A 19,599-nucleotide genomic window follows, 5' to 3' on the forward strand; every position below is an offset into this window, starting at 1 on the left:
GTGCTGAATGAGCTGTTCAACAGGCCCAATTTAGCCCTGTTAAGGGCCCAGTTGGCCCTTAACTGAGTTAATGAGATTACCCCCCAATTATAACTCAACTTAAGGTCTAACTATGATAATTAAGACATTTGAACATGTAATCTCTGTCCGACATGTCGATTGTTCTTTTGGCAATCTTTTGACGAACTTCTCGATGAACTTCCGACGAACTTCCAACGAATTCCCGACGAACTCTCAACGAACTCCTGATGAACTCTCAACGAGCTCCCGATGAACTCTCGGCGAGCTTCCGACAAACTTCCGGCACATCGTCCGATCTTTGACTCCGGTCCAACATATGCTTTATGTAATACTGCTATCGTAGTTAATCTTACACACTTATCTCAATATATAGATTAGATCAAATAATTTATCAATTATTTTCACCGTAGATTCAACCCTAAATAGTTATTAATGTTGGGAGTCCCACTGACATGTTAGATTGATTGGATACATAATATTATAGTAATTATAAACGTGATGAGACATTAATGTGATGTTGGATCATCCTCATAACGTTATGCAGGAAAAGTTCATAAATCATGTGTTTATTGTATTAATTTCTTAAATATTATTTATCTGTATATATTTAAACACAGTAAAGTTATGTCTTTACCCACTAAATTTAACTTCTCTTAATGTATGCAATTAATGAGGTCGATCGGAATCCGTTACAACTACTTTTATAACAGATATCGTCTCAAACAATCTTAACCCTTCGCCTCGTTGCTTCCGTCATCATCCACCGTTCCTTTGAGATCAAGAAGAGAGAACGGACGGTGGGGAATCAATCTCATCTATTCTGCCGCCTTAAACCGCTCTCATCAACGGGCGAGCTCGGGGCGGCTCCTCATTTGAAATAAAAGAGCGACCGCTTCTTCTTCCTTGAGCTCCGTTTCTACCCGCCCACCTACCTTTCGTTTCTCGGAGAACGAGCGTGGGGCCCGGAAAAACGGCTTGTTGGCCCACCAACAGGTTTCGGTGAATGAAGGGGTAGACGGCTGTCGATGTGCATAATTTTTCTTTCGTGAAAGGAAGTAATGCTTATTGCACTCTTGCTTTCATACCCATTGACGCACCTTAACTTTATATGGCTTGGAGATGGGCCTCTTGTGTTATTAACCAGAGACTTTTGGGATAGGCATGTGGGTACGCGTCAATCTTATGTCTCTGTAACCTTTGTAAGGTGCACAATGAGAGCTAAAATTAAGGGTTACTTCCATTTCCCAGAGGTGCACTAAAAAAGAGCTGTCTTTCTCTCTCCATTTCATGTGGTGGTGATCCTTTCAATCAAAATAAAGTTCAGCAGAAGGTGGGAGAGGCAGGAAAGGGATCGAAACAGAGGGAGAGGGGCGGAAGAGAGGGTGAGGAATGTCGTGCTCGCCGTCTTCGGGGTCGGGGGAAGACGAGGGCGTCGACGCATACCGGAAGGGCGGCTACCACGCGGTTAGGGTCGGTGACGCCTTCGCCGGTGGCCGCTACGTCGCCCAGCGGAAGCTCGGATGGGGTCACTTCTCTACCGTCTGGCTCGCCTACGACACCCTTTCTTCCGTATGTTCCGTGCTCCTCCTCTTCCTCCTCCTCCTCCTCCTCCTGTTCCGAAGAGAGAAATAACAAGAAACAGGAACGTATTTGGATTTTTTTTATTCTTATTTCAATCGCCACTGTTTTTGGTTGTGATTTGGCGGTCATTTCTCGACTGGAATTCATTTGGTATTTCAAAACGATGCGTTTTCGGTTCCAAAAGTCCCTCCTTTGCATGTGCTTGTGAATCGATCGTTTTCTTTGGGAAATGATGACGACACAATGTCGTCTATTGTTGAATTGCGACTGCGCCATTGGATTCATCGATATCAAAGGAGGCCGTGCCTTTTGCCTTTTGACAATCATGTCAGCAGTTTTCATCATTGCTTCATCGTCTGTCACAATTAGCTTCTATGATCATATTCTCATATATTGATGATTGTTGTAGAGATATTTACTCAGTTTCTTCTGCTTGATTTTACTCTTCCTGACAATTTCTCCATCCCATTTCGATTGCTTTGAGGTAATCCATTTTCTGTTGACCCCTCGTGCAAACTTACTTCGGAATTTATGTTTTGTCTTCGTAGAAATTTGTTGCCCTCAAGATTCAAAAAAGCGCGAAAGAGTATACTCAAGCTGCGCTTCATGAGACGGAGCTTCTCTCAGCGATTGCAGACGGAGACCCTTCCAATTCCAAGTGTGTTGTGCGACTACTGGACCACTTTATGCATGCTGGCCCCAATGGGCAGCACTATTGTTTAGTGGTTGAATCCCTTGGAGATAGCTTGCTTCGGTTGATTCGTTACAACCGTAACAAAGGGATTGGTCTGAACAGAGTCAAGACTATATGTAGATCGATATTGGTGGGTCTCGATTACTTGCACAGGGAGCTTGGTATCATTCACACGGATTTGAAGCCAGAAAATGTGCTTCTTGTGTCCACAATCAATCCTGCTAAGGACCCTGTGAGGTCCAAGTTCACTCCAATTCTTGAGCGGCCTGAAGGGTGCCCAAATGGTGGATATCCATTCAGTATGAACCAGAAGAAGCTGAAGATTATGACAAGAAGGGCATTGGTGAAGATTTCTAAGAGAAGAATGTCAATGGGAGGCTATGTAGAGATGGAGAGAAGCTTGGATGGGATTGATCTGAGGTGCAAGGTGGTGGATTTTGGGAATGCTTGTTTGTTTGATAACCAAATTTCAGATGATATTCAGACAAGGCAGTACAGAGCTCCTGAGGTTATTATTGGGTTGGGATACTCCTTTTCGGTTGATATGTGGTCCTTTGCTTGTATAGCCTTTGAGCTTGCAACTGGTGACCTGCTCTTTGCTCCTAAGAATAGCCCAGAATTCACCGAAGATGAGGTACTTTTTCTCCCTCCCAACATCTCCTCATAAGATATCGGATATATTAATTTCTTGCAGGTTAAAGAAGCATTTCAATTATTGTTACTTGATAATCTGTGTTAAAATGCCAACTATCATGATCCATAAGCTGCTTTCTGGAGTGTGAATTCTTATACATATTGTAGTTTTCAAATGGCTACAGCAGTACACAATTATGCATGAGAAACCTGTTAGGGGCATTTATTCATGGAGAAGAAACGAGGACAAGTTTTCTTGGACGAAGTTACCATAAAATGGTTCAAACGGACGTAACCTTGGCTAAAGATGGATGATCATCATTATACTTGATAATCTGTCTTTTTTTTTTCATTTGAGTTTAGATAAATTGTTTTGTGCCAAAACAATGTGCTGCTTTGAATTGTGAGTTCAGTAGCTTCACATGATAAGTTCTGCAGGCATATGGGTACATCCATGTCTATTCTAGTTCCATTTACTGTGCAAGGATTTTCAAAAAAGACAATGTCTTGATTCTTTTCTGAAGTTTGGTATCACATGTCCAGACGTCCATTTCCACAGCAAGTGGAAATAGAGAGGCATGTAGGGCAGGAAAATAAGGGAAATGTAGCTGTTAGAATATGGAATATTAAAGATATGTTCATTGAAGCATCAGAAACAAATCCGACATCTGATCCCATCATTACATGTAACATCTAAAATTTACTATCGAAATCCTGTTCCTGAGTGGCCAACTCACAACATATATTTAACATGTTACATGACATGCCTGAAAGAGTCCAGTTAGCATGGTATCTAAGGCAAATATCTGGACTGTGGAATGACTTCCAGTCCTTGATTTCAGGATCACTTGGCTCTGATGATGGAACTTCTTGGAAGGATGCCCCGACAGGTGACTCCATTTTGTTTGTTGACTTCCCTGTTTATATGACACTAATGTTTTTGCCTTTGTTAGTGAAGATTGCTACTGCAGGATCTCGATCAAAGGACCTCTTTGACAGATATGGAGACCTGAAGAGGATTCGTAGGTTGAAATTTTTGCGCCTGGATCGCCTTCTGGTTGACAAGTACAAGTTTTCAGAAACTGATGCCAACTCCTTCATGGAGTTCCTTTGCCCACTTCTCGATTTTGATCCAGAGAAGAGGCCTACAGCAGCTCAGTGCCTGCAACATCCATGGCTCAATGAATGAGGAGATTTATAAGAGCCTAAAGCTGCTCGAGTATGAAATAATTTGAAGAGGTGATAAATTTAACGCAACCACCACCAGCTAACAAGTGAAGTTTCAGCATTTTCACTGACCCGACTTAATTGTACCACATGAGGTCTGAAGGAAACTACTCGAACTCCGTCATCTGGTTGTATTCATGAATACCTTCGACTATATTATGACTTTTGGTAGAGGTTTTTTTCCCTAATGTTATCGTCTTCCAAAAGAGAAAACGTGAAGTAGCTTCTGATAATGCCCGAGTTATTTTTCGCGGTATCTTTACATTGTGTCTCAAACTGTGTTAAGTCCCAACGCATTCCTTTGTTTGATTAAAAAACAGAGCAGTTCTTGGCTAAGGGCACATTAACACTGAAGCAGGAAATGCTGGCCAAAAATCTAAACCAACATAAGCTATGAATCAATGTTTAAGGTTACTTCTGCTCGACTCAGCTGAATTGTTGCATGTGTGATGGACAAGGTATTAATAATGATGCCCATCAACCTAAATGGTATTCAAGGTGGAGTCGAGTTCAAGAAAGGCGTAGATAGGTGAACGATATGATCATGCAGGCAGGCCGATCTGGAGAAAGTTTGTGCACATTTACACGATTAAATCATTACCACTAATTTGCTTCATTCTTCGTTCCCATCTGTGATCCCACATGAACTCAATGAACTCAATAGTTCCAATAATAAACAATAGAATTGAGGAAGTATTATGAAGAACTTTTGACAATAAATTGTTGATTCAAAAGACACATCAAAATCATCGTCTACGCATCTAAAAGCTCTCTGAAGTTTGATTATTTATGCCATTCTATAATGTGCAAGACAAAAGTTCAGAGACAGACATAAGCTCTCCTCTGGAATCATGTTTGAGATGACTAGTTGTGTAACCCAGTAAACATTCACAAACTTCGCATCTGAGTGCTAAGAGGCTCTGTACCAGATTTAAGAAGAGCATGTAAACTATTACAACTTCTGCTGTGTGTACACCAATTTAAGAGGACAGTTTTGCCTTCATCATCTACTGCATCTTTTCGATATTGTACGATACAGCATGATCCTTCCACACACCTTTCTCCAAGTACTTCTCATAGAATCTCACATTACCATCTGTTTTGACAGACAATGCAGTGGTGCTTCGCGTTCCAAATTGCCGCTGTTTAGCAATAAACAGATTTAGTTTCAAATGGTCGATTTTGAATAATCATAGACATGAAGGAAAACAAGAGTAGAATGATCGGGTACCCACCTGTTTTGTCTCGAACTGAACAAAGATGGAGCTCAACTTGAATTCATATTCGGTATCACAGCCAGTGTTTGGCAACCTATCTCTATCAGCCCTTGCAGTGTCACTCATCAGTTTAACAACCATCTCCTTTTCAGGGATTTCTTCCTCATCATACTTGACAAGTAGATCTCTAAATCTCATGGCTAATCTTTGTGCCTGGAAGAGATTAAACAACGTGAGCAATAGTAAGGTCCTTGACGTAAAAAATCAATAAAGTAAGCATTGATACAATTTATCTATTTCAGAAAAAAGGGAAAAAAAAATGAACTGAAGCAAAGATGCAATATCCATGCTATTGCAAGAATGAAGGATTTGCTTCTGATATTAGGGACTGCTCTCAGATGAAGAAACACTTGCATAAGAGATGGATGTCAGTAAAAGATACTGAAACAGCCTAATTCCCAGAATAGTGTTCTAGTGTTCTTCATCACCTTGTTTCGGTTGCCACCAAGGCAGTAACTTTGCTTGTTAGTTCACTACCACAATTGCTATCCTGGTTAGCTTTAAATAGATAAATTTATGTACCTTTTTGACATATGATCTACATCCTACATAGAAAAACTGCACATTCTTTTCAGAAACAGCACCATATATCTACTACCAGATTCTAATTGAAGTGTCTATACGGCACAATATCATACATTCTGTCCCAGTATTGCAATGGCACTCCCAAATACAAAAAGTTATACATAGAGGGAAATGATGAGCATGTTCCAAAAGAATATTACAAATAGTTTTTTTGAAAGTTGGTTGGACAGATTACTGAAGTGGAAAAGGAAATGCTTGTTTTCCGCAGCCTTATTACATGAACCTCAAGGTTCCTTGATCAGTAAAGATCCTCACCTAATAATATCTAAAAGTTAGGGGAAAAAAAACCACAATTAATTAGTGTAGCCTTATTTTAGGTAATCACTACAAGGTTTTGAGCAGGAATTGAAGTACTTGACTAGTAAGCTGTATATAACAAAAAAAGAAAAAACAAAAGCTGTACATATAATATGTTAAATTGTATTTGGTTCATTCCCATCACAGCAAATATTTCTTAATGGAAATAGGAATATTTGTATTTTTAATATTTAGTTGCAGTTAAAAAAAAGAAAACCTATTTGTTAATCAATCTTGATTTAACCCAAGAAGAACAAGAAAATAACATATTATAATCAAGTTGAGTCCACCACTTTAATTACAAGAATTACTCTAATTTTTCTGACATAGAATGAATAGCACAAAAAAGAGATGGAATTAGTGATCCTGTTTCACATTCAAGAAAAGCATACAAGAAGAAGAAGTTAATGAAAAGCATATCCACAGAGATGATGCAAAGCTTGTAAGGAGAATTTATAACCATCAAGAGTTAGCATGACTCATGTATTCAATTCTTCTTCTTTATAATTAACACAAACCAACACAAAAAAAATCAATCAGAAAAAATTTAATTTGCAGAAAGCAGATATAATGGCATTTTGTTGGGACAATCAGAAAAGAAGTCACCACATTTAAATTGGTTGCTTACCTTATACCACGGAGTGTTTAATTTTGCATTAGAGAGCACATGAAGGCCTGGAGAAACCACTTGAATGGAAATAGGCTCTTCCTTAGGCCTATTTGAGATGTACACCATGAGTTTGGATGGAATGTCAGCTAATATTAGATTAAACCCATTGTAGTCTCTTGCTTCCATGACAAGCTCCTCTGCAAATTCCAAGGGGCTTTTCCAGCTCTGTGATCAAAGATCAAATGCCAGAAGAATATTTCAGAGGTTGCATGAACAGAAGAAAATTACAAAAGGAAAAAAAAGAAAGGAAGAAGAAGATGATCTGTACATGGCAAAGTTCAGTAACAAGGATAGATTCCAAATGAAGACAGCCATGGCGTCAAGACAGAGGTATTACCTGCAAGAACCTGACAGGCAAGTCTCCCCTGGTCCTTGCACAAGGCAGGTGGTCAGGCTCCAAGACATTGGTTAAGAAGGCCAGCCTCCCATCCTTGGTGCACCCCAGCCATGTCCCCCCTGCAAGCACATCCCTCCCTCCCAGTATCTTCCGATGGCCCTCCCCCCACCATGCCACTGGCTTTGTAGGCCTGCCATCCATGTCAATCCAACAACAAAGCAACCTCTCAATCTTTGATCAATAATACCATTAACAACAACAAGAAAGCTGAACTAAAGGAGTTCTTTCTCATGAATCCAAAGCATTACTCTCTTGCTTATGTGCCTTTTCGCCATTATGAACTATGAAGAAACTGAAAAAGTCTCTTTCAGCATACAGGCAGCAAAAGAACAAGGAAAACAAAATAAGAACAAAGACCTGCAGGTCTCAATTTGCGAAGCTTAAGAAGGCAGATTCACACTAAAGGACGCAAGATTCATGTTAGAATGTGAGGGAGAAGGGGGTCTATGAACCTTCCTATGTAACAATTCCAACACAAAGTTGGCATACTGATCTCCTAAGAATAACATCAAGTTATTCTGGACACAGAAGAAAAATCTGAGAAAAAAGAAGACCCAGAAAAGAATCATAACATACCTATCATGGTACTCGTCTCTGTTGAACAAAAGGACGAGCGGGTAGAGAGGGTGCGCCTGCCATATCCATGCAGCTATACACATACTGCTCGATTTCCTCACTTCTCTCTTCTCGAACTCCCGTCTGCCGTACTCCTTATTCCTCTCCTCTCTTCGGAACACTCTCTTCTTCGTTATATACTCTCCCCCGTCCACCCCACCTACTCACACGCCAAAGGCCAAACCAAAGCAAGCCCACAGCAACCACTCCGAATGAATTCATTCTCAGGTCTTTGGTCAACTCCGATAAGTATAGCAGAACCCGTGGGCAGCTCCCGCAGCTGCTGGGAAAATGTTTGGATCACGAGATAGGTAAGGGAAAGAGGCATCCGACATCATATCTAAGGGGATTCCGAGGAAAACCGGCGACGGAGACGGAAGAGGATCCATAGAGAAGACTAATATTTATGGAAGCGTTTCTATTGCACGGCAAGTTCTCGTGTGATGACTCAGCAACAGCACATCATCAGTTGAACATATCCTGAAGCCAAAACTATATAGAAATTATTCAGATATTTAGAATAATAATATATGTGTTTAATTTTGGAGGTGCAAATATGATATTTTATTTTTTTAAAAGATAAATTATCAAAATTTTTATCAGATAAACTAATAATAAACACCTTTATATTTTAAAATGTTATTATTCTCTGAATAAAATATTTTAGAATAATCTCATAATTTTAATTGGGGTTTGAGAAGACTTGTATTCGACTTTAGATATGATAATACATAATACATAATAAATAAAATATTTTAGAATAATTTCATAATACAGGTTTGAGAAGATTTGTATTCAATACCTTCGATTAGTAGCATCATTCATTGGATCTTTCCATTTGATAAAGATTCCTTAGTTATAAAATTTAATTTTTTTATACTTATTAAGCTTAAAGTGACATTGTAATGTAAATTATGGAATTTATCCTTTTTTATATGAAAAAGACTAAAATTCACGTTTAGGTATATGTGCTGAAGTCAATATGTTCATGAATAACTATCTACAAGACTAAAAAAGAAAAAGAATGTTGGGGGTTGACCAGAAAGTCTTTTATTAATGTTTTAAGTCAGAGAATAATATCACGTTATGATAGGTGCAGTAGTAAGGTGTTCACGAAGGTTCTCCCATTCACTCCCTCTTAGAAGTCATCTTAAGAGGGGTTTCCTTTTGACATGAGTGTTAGGCTAATATAGTTTGTCATCATCTTGGTGGCCATGAAGGTATGGGCTTAATGTTATCGTTATCCTATGACGTGCAAAGGAGCCATGGTGTTGGTTGAGGTAGTGATGTCACTCATCTAAAGTTGGATCCATATTGGCATCTTACTATTGCTATATATTTTTTCCTATTTAACACTAGAGGAATGTTTATTCGATAATTGATTATACCTCTATATTTTTGTTCATTCTTAAAAGAGCACCGATTAGATCTGTGTAATCAAGTAATTTGAACACTAATAGAGAATATTTTGATAATCAATCTTATTCTTTTGTTTGATCGTCATAGAAATGCTGATATGAAAAGATAAGGGTCCAATCATCACTCGTATGTGTTGATACGATCGATCGACCCCATGGACAAAGTCCACGACGGGTCATTTGGTCGACTTGGTCGAACCAATCTATGGGGATCGATTTGGTCGACCCCTTCTCAGTCAACCTCCACGAGCAAAATGTTAGAGAAAAAATATTACAATCATTATATGTCCGTCGCCTCTATTGACGAAATATTCGAGGGAGAACATTATGGTCGTTACAAGCCCGTCGCCCCCAATGATGAAATGTTTGAGGGAAGACATTATGATCACTACAAGCCTATTGTCCCTCGTTGATGGAGTGTTAGTGGGAAGACATTATGATCGTTACAAGTGGTCATTTTGATCGAATAGGTAAAAAAGTTGACCCTTGATACTAGTCTAGGGGATTGAATCTTTATGCAACTAACCCTCTCACATTATAAAACTATCCTAAAGCTAACTTGAGCGAGTTATGTCGGGAAACTCCCCCGTCATCAACCTTTGTGTATGGACTCGTTGGCGGGCCAAAACCCAATCCACTCTTGGGCCCCCCTCAAATGCTTAGATTTCGTTCCATAAATCATCTCGGTGCCACCTCATTTGCTCCGAGGTTTGATCGATCGTCTTGGAGAACCATCCTGTGGATTTTCAAACGTCCTATGCCTTCAGATTCGGACCGAACCGAGCCGACTCACAATCGACGTTAAGATTCTTTAAAACACACGTTTGCGACCAACTTCTTCTTGACTAGCCAAGTCTCTCTTGGACTTGAAATAATAATAATAATAATAATAATAATAATAATAATAATAATTTATAAGATAACTCTTAAGCTATAGAGGGTTTAATATATAAGTGTTACCTGGATGTCACGTAATAAAGATAGACCCGATGTAGGTCGATAAATATCTTCAAATTTATTCGAGTCACTTTAGTGCTAAAACAAAATTGAAATCAAATTCATATGAAAATTAATTCCGTATAAACATAAACTGTAAAATGAATAGCCATTCCCCAACGTCATCACATAACAATCTCAAAGGCATGGATGGCTTAGTTGCATCTGTTCAACGTATCAACTCAGTCAAAATGAGATGATTGATATTATTATGCCTTCTTAGCCGTCTCATATATCATATCGGCCGACAGATGCATGCCGCAATGCATATCCTTTTCATTTCAACCATCCACACCTAAACATACTTTACTTTGTTCCTATGGCATTTGCATCCGACACTTGTTTGCAGAAGTCGTCAACCTTCTTTTGACCATAGAAAAAGAGATTTAGTTGATGATGAGCAAACGTATTGCCAAAAAAAAAAAAAAACACAGATAAAGAATAGTTTAAACAATACAAAATGCAATTGACAACTTTATTACAAAAAACACATTGGGATACAAATTGTACAAATAATAATACTGAGAAATATTTCATGTGTTTCAAAAATAGTAGTTCCGAAGAATATTCTACCTATAATTTAAAATATTCTTTCGATTAACCCGTAAAAGATTATCTAAGCATAGTAATTAAGATAGGTTTAATCAAAATGATTGTATCAAAAAATCAAACTGACATTAATCAAGCGAGCATTTAAGCTCTTTCTAACCACACTAGAGTCGGGTTGATCCAAGTATCACTGGTGTGATCCACGTCGCTAAGAAAAAATAAGAATAAAAAGGTAAACTCGCGTCGTATAGATTTTGTTAAAAATAATTTAGAATGTATTATTATAATGAAAAGTTGTATAGGGATTTAGCTCATGCCTACGGTTAATCTTTTTAAGTGTGCTAAATCACCATTGTAATTATGTGACAGTAAGAAAGCTCATAATTTTGCAATGCTCTCACGTATCTAACATGAAATTTGACTCACTACTAATTTTTTATTTAATTTTTTTCTTAATATTTACTTGATTTAATATATGATTTAATTTTATAGTCGTTAATTAATATTTTTGTAATCATCTTTGAAGGCTAGTATGGGTTTTAGATGTAGGCCCAAGGCCCACGGGCCACGGCCCATATAACCCAATATAAGCCCATTGATATCATAGCCATTACACAACGCGCACACACGTCACTCACGCACCCGTCACGTCGCTGCAGTAAATATGGGCGCCTCCCGTCACGTGCGGCGTACTTGGAAAAGAAACAGAAAAAAAGAAATTAAAAAAAAGGAAAAAAAAAGACACGCAAAGATAGAAGAGAGAGAAAAAAAAAAGACGACGAGAGAGAGAGAGAGAAGGGGGCGGGCGGTGGGGGCGTGTGGTGAGATGGGCAACAGCAAGCCGCCGGTGGCGACGAAGGGGAGGAAGAAGAAGAAGGGGCGCCCCTCCCTGCTGGATCTCCAGCGCCGCAGCCTCCGCCTCCAGCGCCTCGAGCAGCAGGAAGAGGATCCGCAGCGCAACCCTAGCCCACCCGACGACGATCCCCGCCGGCAGGCCCGGCCGAAGTCGAACACGGCGGCCGAGGACGACGATGACGAGGACGATCGGTCCGGCAGCCGGAGGCGGGAGAAGAAACTCCGGCTCGTTCTGCGTCTCCCCAACAACCCTTCCGCCGATTCAGCCCCCTCCGGCTCCGAATCCGATGGACGGAGGGCGGAAAAGGTCGGCTCCGTCGGAATCGACGCCCAGGTAATTTGGTCCCCTTCTGTTTCCCCTCTTCCCCGTCCCTTTCTTGCTCTTTCGCGAAGGCGTTGCTCAGATCTGCGGGGATTTAGTCGTTCTGGAATTTAGCGGATTCGGCAAGGTCTCTAAATTTGGTGGAAATCTAGTGCGGCTTTGGCTTTGGCCACGGATCGGGAATCCGTCCGTGCTTCTCGGGTGGGACGGGATGTGGTTTTCTTTAAGGGCTCGTTGGACTTCGTTCTGTTCCTGGATTGGCTTTTCCGTTTATTCCTTTTGGTTTACTCTTCGTCGATTCCATTTCGAGGGTGCGAAAGTTTTGCGATTTGACTAGGTCAACCTTCCCCTCATCATGTGCTTCTGGAAACACGGAAAGCAAGTCGGAGCTTTGTTTGTCTGATTTCCTTTTAATTTCCTTTCCATTCCCAGCATTAATCCGTGGATCTTCTCTGACCTTTATTTCTTCGTCTACCAGTCGGTCTTTTGTGTTGTTACCAAGAAGATGATGTTGTTTCTTTTTCCTTCTTTTGACTGATATGGCGTAGTGTTTTTCCCCCTCGTTACAGACAGAAAGACAGAATCCTGCCTCGAAAGCGACGGATCTTCCACAAGGTTTGGTGCTCCACTCCTGCGTTTATTTCGAGAAAATAGTAAAAGATAAGAGGGGGATAAAAGAACAAGATTTTGTCTTTCGTTTATCTCGGTGAATCTTGGTGATGCTTGTTTATTTATGTGCTGCGCTGTTGCTGCCATCAGATTCCGGGCCCACTACACCATTGCCGGACAAAAAGTTGTTGGTTTTCATCCTCGATAGGCTGCAGAAGTGAGTGCTGTGCTTTCTTTATTTGAAACTCACCTGCGGCTGCCCTTTTCCCTGTTTTGGGTTTTGGCCAATGTGTACCGATTGTCATTTGTTGAGTCTCCTTTCATTAGTTTTATTGGTTTGCTATCAGGAAAGATACATATGGCGTCTTTGCCGAGCCGGTCGATCCTGAGGAGGTGCATTTCATTTCGAGTCCCATTATCTTCTTGGACACTGACGTTGCATGGAATCTTATGTTCTGCTGTGTTGATGTGTTTAGCTTCCAGACTACCATGATATTATTGAGCATCCAATGGATTTTGCAACCATCAGAAAGAAGCTTTCTAGTGGATCTTATGCGAATCTGGAACAGTTTGAGGTCAGTTAAGAATGTCAATGGAAAAACGGAGTCTTGTTTTTTTGGTGACCATGCTTAAATTTAACTGAAAAATGCTGAATCCTGTCTCTTTCTTTTGTACTATTCTTTAACCTTTTGTTCTAGTGTGAATTTGATAGGAAGTCCATACTTCCACTTTCTTCTTGATTTTCTTGCTGATTTGGTGTAGTTTTTAAGCATGTTATCACGTTGTCCATGTTATCATTGTAGGTGATTCATTATTTGATTCACGTTGCAGAATTTAGTTTGTTCCTTTACTGTTGAGACATTGGCATTCATGCTCAATATGATGGATCTGGTGTTTCATTTGAATAACAAAAAGCATATGAAGCTTTTTTTTGTGCTTTAAATAGAGGTTAATTGCTAATGTTACCTCCGATGAAATAAGTTTCCCAGAAAACTAAAGTTTAACTATGGTGCTTCCTTTGCAAGTCATTTCTGTAATATCTGCTTTCATATAGCTTCAATTGGTGCAAGTCAAACATCATTCTCTACCTTTTGTAGCTGTTTATGTTTATTATTTTGATTTTTTTTTTTTTGTATACCTACTCAATCCCTTTTTCCTTTTGCCTTCTCCTCTTAGTTTGATAAACAATTCCATCTATGAAAGAATGTTCTTCTTCATCTATGCTTCCATAAACTCTATGAGCAAATGGGCTGATTTTATGGCACTGTGCATCTATTGTATATATGATCTTGCTGGCTTACGTACATATTTCATTGGTAAGTTGATAAGAATATAAGTCCAATTTTAGTTTTGTCTTTGATATTTTTTTTTCTATAATTTTCTTCTACTCTGCTTATTGGTTCATACGCAGAAAATTTAGTCTAATGCAAATTGGTTATCTAGTACCTACATTGAAGTCATTTGGAATTTCTATGTACTCGGGATCAAAAAATTTGGCATAATTTTATAACTTTTATTTAGATAATAAGCTTCTGTAATATCATTCTCTCCTAGAGGAAACTTTATTCCCTCCATAAAAAAGTTGTTTGGTAGGAGCTTATTATCTAATTAATTTGCCACCAAAGCTGATTGAAGATCTATATTGATTCTAGGATGTTCATTTGCTGCTCTACTGTCATGCAAGTTCAAGAAGACATACAAATACCCTCAAGGATTTATTGGTGCTGCACCTTTTTTGTCTTTAGTTGATTCAAACCCAAGAGGGAAGCTAATTATGATGCCAGTATGTTCATCCGACCCACTGGAGGAATGCATGGCACAAACTACCTTTTGAATGTTGTTAAGGCTTTCTTATCCTCGATCTTTCTCCTTTGTGGACAAAGGAAATATGAAGATCAATATTGACAGATGAGTTCAATTAGGGGGTCTTCTCTCACAATGTGACTGATCCTATTGGGTCTTATGTATTTTCTCAAGAGGCGGTGATGCTAGCCCTTCCTGTCCCCTAGAGGTCAAGTATTCATCAGTTGCAAATAGTCTCAAATGCACATCACCAGTTTGATGCCGCCTCAACCATTACTTAAGACGACTAATAACAAGCCTTCTACCATTATATAAGACGATTAACAACAATCCAACCTGTAGACACTTCATCATAACCCTTATAGGCCCATGGGATGGTCAACCTGGTGGTACTTGAGAAGACATCCATCTTAACAATTTTCCACAGGATAAGCTCCCTTCAATTTGTATGTTGCAACTCTGAAACAACCCTTGTGGAGGTTGAGGTTAGGGACTGTTCTTTACTCAATTGAACAACAAGATGGTAAACTATTCTACCAAATTGCGGCAAGAAATTTATAATGGATTTTATCATCAAATCATTGTTATTATCCTTGCAAGGCCACAATAGTTCAGATTCAACTTTAATGTTTCTAGAAATATCTTTACATGGCTTCAGAAGAGTCCCCATTCATTGTTGAAAATTTCAGATCAACTAAAGATCAAGCTGAGCCATAACTCATCAAATTCTTTACTACTGATTATTGATTTCTCATCTAGGGGAAAAAGAGAGACTAGGAGGGGACAATTGTGGTGATGCGAATTTTTGGAAACCAAAAGGAAGGGGGAGTTTGATGCACTCATTCTCAGTTGTAGGATTGTCTTGCATGGCAAAAAGACCCTATATCAACAATTTTTGGGTTGGCCAAGGGGTGACCAATCTAGGATCCCAACTGCCTCCATGCAGGGGCTTGACCAGCATTTGGGCTTGCCCATTGGAGTTGTGTTGCCAAGGGAGCCCTTGCAATGCTACATTAGGCTGTAGCAGATGCAGACTTTTGTGGACACTTGTTCCAGCTTTACAAAAGTTTGATTGGTTTTCTTGATCATCTGATGGAACATTTTGACCAACTCATAGATGGATTATAATTTAGGCTATAATACTTCAACTTGACATTATCTAGATGAATCACTCTTAAATTCATCCAAGAACTAGCTTGGAAGATCTCTTGATCAATCTGGAATAAAGACAAACATGCTAGGACTGGTTAAGATTTTGGCCCCCTTCTTGGAGTCTAAGAGGAGGAGACCAGCCTATGCCACCCCGAATGGGAAGTGTAGCAGCCCCACTGTGTGATATAAAACATATTCCATATTTTCTTGGGGATGGGAGGCTAGTCCTTGGTGGATCCCCCCATATTTTGTGATGTCCAACCATTCCCTTGGTGCTCAAGATGAAGGTCGGCCAATGGGGAGGATAGCAATGCAACCAAGTGATATTCAAGATATTCTATATTTTCTTGAGTCGTCGTTAGTTTAGAATGATCTTCAATTTTTAGTTGTTTATTTACATTACAACTGTAAACTCCGTTGAGGAGTGTCATAATGATAATTTAAAATGAATACCTTCTATAGTTTCTCTGTTTATTATTTAATATATAGAAATTAAAACCATGTGAATTCCTTGAGCAGAGAAATTGCTCCTTTATTTTTATTATTTAATAGAAAACTTTTATTCTAGCCTGGGGAGGATCAACATACACAATCTCATTCTAGTGACTCGAATCCTGATTGTCCAGATCTTACCACTGTACAAGTCTCACTCTTAGATTCACCCTTTTATATCAAAATAATTATTAAGACAACATATTTGATTCTGATGATTATAATCATTGAATACTGGTAAATACTGGTCTGTATCGACCTGTATCGACGAGATTTGAGCCCTTGATGTTAATCAAACTATTGTATTTTTTTAGTCACCAGATTCTATTGGAATGCTATACATATCCCCATTGTCAAAGACTCAAAGTTGTACTTGGTGTGTTCTCTTTTAATCAACCAGCTTCTGATTGTCTTTTATATACTTTTTTGTTATCGATTTACAGGGTTTATTTTATAGCACCAATTTATCAAGATTGACCTTTGTTTATTTATTATCTATGGGCATATAGTAATTTGAATTTCTTGAATACTCGTATGTGACCAAACTTTACAAATAAAACTATTTATTTTTATGTTCATGTATGGCTTGGTTCTACAGTGACTATCTATGGCCACAATTTTCATGACCTGCTGCGTTGCTGACTTCCATATGTGTTTAGGGCTAGTTAAATTTTCTGTATGTGCACGTTACATGGTTATTCACGTAAAGTTGTTTATTATCTGATTTGTTTGGAGCATTTATGAGAATGAACAATAGATGGTAAATTGATGTTAAATCTTGCAATGGTGACCTGTTGCAGCTGGTCATTCGATCGAGGTTTATGCCAAATTGAGGCACAAGCTTAATAACAACCGAAATGCATTCTTGCAATTTTTTTTAAGTTAGAATCCAAACAGGACAGTTTTTGCTGAGATAAAGGTTGCCATTTTGTATCTGCTTCAATGTTACCAGTTTGTATTTATCTTTGACTCTTGAGCTTCTTTTGCTTAGTGATATTGTTAATATGTGTAGTCTATGTTTCTCTCTTCTTGTGCTTTCTTCAGTACTACATGAGTTGAAATTTGTTTACCATTAAACTGAAGAAATTTCTAACTTAATGCTTATATGTAATTTGCAGAAAGATGTCTTCTTAATCAGTTCAAACGCAATGCAGTACAATGCACCAGATACAATCTACTACCGCCAGGTTTCTGCTTCAGCCCTATCATTGTATTCTACATTAAATTTCGGAGATGACAAGTCAGGTTTTAATGTCTGATGTTGATTGGTGTTTCTCTGTACAGGCACGATCCATACAAGAGCTTGCAAAAAAGAACTTCGAGAACTTAAGACAAGAAAGTGATGATAACGAACCAGAACCTAAGCCAGTAAGGAGAGGCAGGCCACCATATAAGAATGTTCTAAAGAAAGCTGGTAGGCCTCCTGCTGACCATGCTGGTTCCAATTTCCCTTCAAATGCGACACTTGCTAATGCTGGAGATAATAGCCATTGGAACTTCTCACATGATTTCCAACGAAAAGGAATAGATAAAGCCAGCTCGTCTGAGCTACCTACAAAACCTTATGGTCTTCACAGTATTGAAGCCAATAATTTGACTGGCGAGCACAAGTATGAAAAAAATGAGGAAAATTCAGGTTTGGTTTACCAATTATATAATCAGGCACCTTCCAATGAACAAAAATATAAAATGATCGTTTTATTGGCAAAATTTAGAATTTTTTCTTTCTGGGTCTCATGCAGGTTCTGCAGTTAAGGGTGTCTTGATGAAAAATCCTAGGAAGTCTTTGGTTATAAATGAAAATCGGCGCATCACATACAGCCATCCCCAGGTGTTCGGTTCCACAAGTGAGTCATCATTGTTAACAACATTTGATGGAGAGAGAAGGCAACTGGTTCCGGTAAGTATCAAGTTATGTACCTTTATGTAAGTCTTGTCTACATTTGTACCTTCCAGGGGTCCAATGATATTATCCCATTTGCATGTGTTGCCTTGTACCTTTTCATTGTCCATGTTTTCCTTTACTTGTTTTAATGTTTTTCTAACTTATTTTAAGATAGTTAATGTTATTCAAGAGTCTGTCATTAAACGGAATTTCCAAACAGTTGTTGATGGTTCCAATGTAACCAGGTTGGCCTTTATGTGGAGCATGCTTATGCCAGGAGCTTGGCACGTTTTGCTGCAAAGCTTGGCCCCATCGGCTGGGAAATTGCTGCTAAACGAATTGAAGCTGTCCTTTCTCCTGGAACGAAATTTGGCCGTGGATGGGTTGGAGATAATGAAACACCACAACAGTCTCAGCCACCCCTACTAACTATATCTCCTTCCCATATTTCTCAACCAGAAAACATTTCAACCACTACAGCTGTATCAGCATCTGAACATCCCCCAAACAGCATGTTTGTTGAAGTTCGTGCCAACACAAATCCACCAGCTGCATCATCTGCTCTCCCAAGTAGATCAGTAGGTCTGACGGAGGGCGCTGCAAGAAACCATGATAGTGCGTTCAAGCCAGAGAATGCTGTTGGTGGCCATCTTAATTGGCAAAAGACTACATTCCAACTTGAACAAGCTGCAGCCACACAACCCACCATGAATGGTTTTAACACCCCATTGGGATTAAATCGTCTCTCTCAAGTCGGCAAGGTTGTTGCAACATTTGCCTCAACAGAGAGCACAAGTTCAGAATCGGTGAGAACGCATTCTCGAGCACCGGACATGGTTCTAAGAAACAGTAGTCAAACAACCACGAGCCCTTTCAGGATGGACAAGCTGAATTCGAATGCTGATCCAAGTGCATCTTCAAGTTCGGGCAACCACTTGCCTGATTCTGGCCATGATCCGCACGGCACATGGAGGAGGGGATTGTCGCCGAATCCGAAGTTGAGTTCTGTACCTCCTGATCTAAATGTTGGTTTCCGGTCACCAGGGTCGCCTGTTTCTGGCGTTCTATTAGATTCACAGAATCCAAATCTATCATTGCAACTATGAGATTGTAACCCCCTTATCAATCTGGTAGAGTACACAAGCAGCGGCTACGCCTCTTGGTTTTAGAAGTAGCGCCCGAGTGATGCAGGTTCTCTTAAGAAATTACTGAAAGCAGCATTGTGTTGTTGTAAAAGTGAAAGGGCGGTTGTACAGATTAATTGTAATTGAAATTAATTCTCCACATGACGTTTAATCCTTGTTTGGTATCAGAGTGCTGATCCAAGGAGGTGTTCAGCTATAATTTACCTGCAAATACATATGCACTGCAAGAGATTTTACAGTGGATACTTTATGCCAAGGAATGCACAGGAGTTGCTGCTTATCTCAATGCGTGGGCATGGATGCCGAAGCGAAGCAAGCTTAATCCGATTCTTTCACCTTGTTTCTTGTTATTATTTCCTTGAGATATCAAGTTATA

At 39.3% G+C, this 19,599-nt stretch overlaps 3 protein-coding genes across 8 annotated transcripts; 2 read left to right on the forward strand and 1 right to left on the reverse strand.

Annotated features, from left to right (window-relative positions):
* The first annotated feature begins 1,304 nt into the window (after positions 1-1,304).
* On the forward strand, positions 1,305-4,290 carry LOC135583241 (uncharacterized). 5 transcript variants are annotated; one of them, XM_065103647.1, is made up of 4 exons: positions 1,305-1,590; positions 2,151-2,930; positions 3,759-3,819; positions 3,883-4,250. In XM_065103647.1, the coding sequence occupies exons 1-4, from the start codon at positions 1,411-1,413 to the stop codon at positions 4,116-4,118; spliced, it is 1,257 nt and encodes a 418-aa protein (XP_064959719.1). In that variant the 5' UTR covers positions 1,305-1,410; the 3' UTR covers positions 4,119-4,250. The 5 variants fall into 5 exon arrangements, with proteins under 5 accessions (XP_064959719.1, XP_064959721.1, XP_064959718.1 ...); XM_065103649.1 differs by having other exon boundaries at positions 3,888-4,072; XM_065103650.1 differs by having other exon boundaries at positions 1,307-1,590; positions 3,772-3,819; positions 3,883-4,022.
* A 530-nt stretch (positions 4,291-4,820) lies between these two features.
* Positions 4,821-8,315, reverse strand: LOC135609879 (uncharacterized). Its single transcript, XM_065103651.1, has 5 exons — positions 7,959-8,315; positions 7,323-7,512; positions 6,944-7,150; positions 5,392-5,586; positions 4,821-5,298 (listed from the first exon to the last, which is right to left on the reverse strand). Exons 1-5 carry the CDS (start codon positions 8,039-8,041, stop codon positions 5,164-5,166), a joined length of 810 nt encoding a protein of 269 aa, XP_064959723.1. The 5' UTR covers positions 8,042-8,315; the 3' UTR covers positions 4,821-5,163.
* A 3,400-nt stretch (positions 8,316-11,715) lies between these two features.
* Positions 11,716-19,390, forward strand: LOC135585771 (uncharacterized). 2 transcript variants are annotated; one of them, XM_065103645.1, is made up of 9 exons: positions 11,716-12,149; positions 12,707-12,752; positions 12,897-12,963; positions 13,094-13,139; positions 13,223-13,321; positions 17,312-17,380; positions 17,478-17,829; positions 17,936-18,093; positions 18,324-19,390. In XM_065103645.1, the coding sequence occupies exons 1-9, from the start codon at positions 11,787-11,789 to the stop codon at positions 19,182-19,184; spliced, it is 2,061 nt and encodes a 686-aa protein (XP_064959717.1). In that variant the 5' UTR covers positions 11,716-11,786; the 3' UTR covers positions 19,185-19,390. The 2 variants fall into 2 exon arrangements, with proteins under 2 accessions (XP_064959717.1, XP_064959716.1); XM_065103644.1 differs by having other exon boundaries at positions 11,725-12,149; positions 12,686-12,752.
* The last annotated feature ends 209 nt before the right edge of the window (positions 19,391-19,599 follow it).

This window comes from Musa acuminata, chromosome BXJ2-4 (genome assembly GCF_036884655.1).
Source record: "Musa acuminata AAA Group cultivar baxijiao chromosome BXJ2-4, Cavendish_Baxijiao_AAA, whole genome shotgun sequence".
In the NCBI taxonomy this organism is placed as follows: Eukaryota; Viridiplantae; Streptophyta; class Magnoliopsida; order Zingiberales; family Musaceae; genus Musa; species Musa acuminata.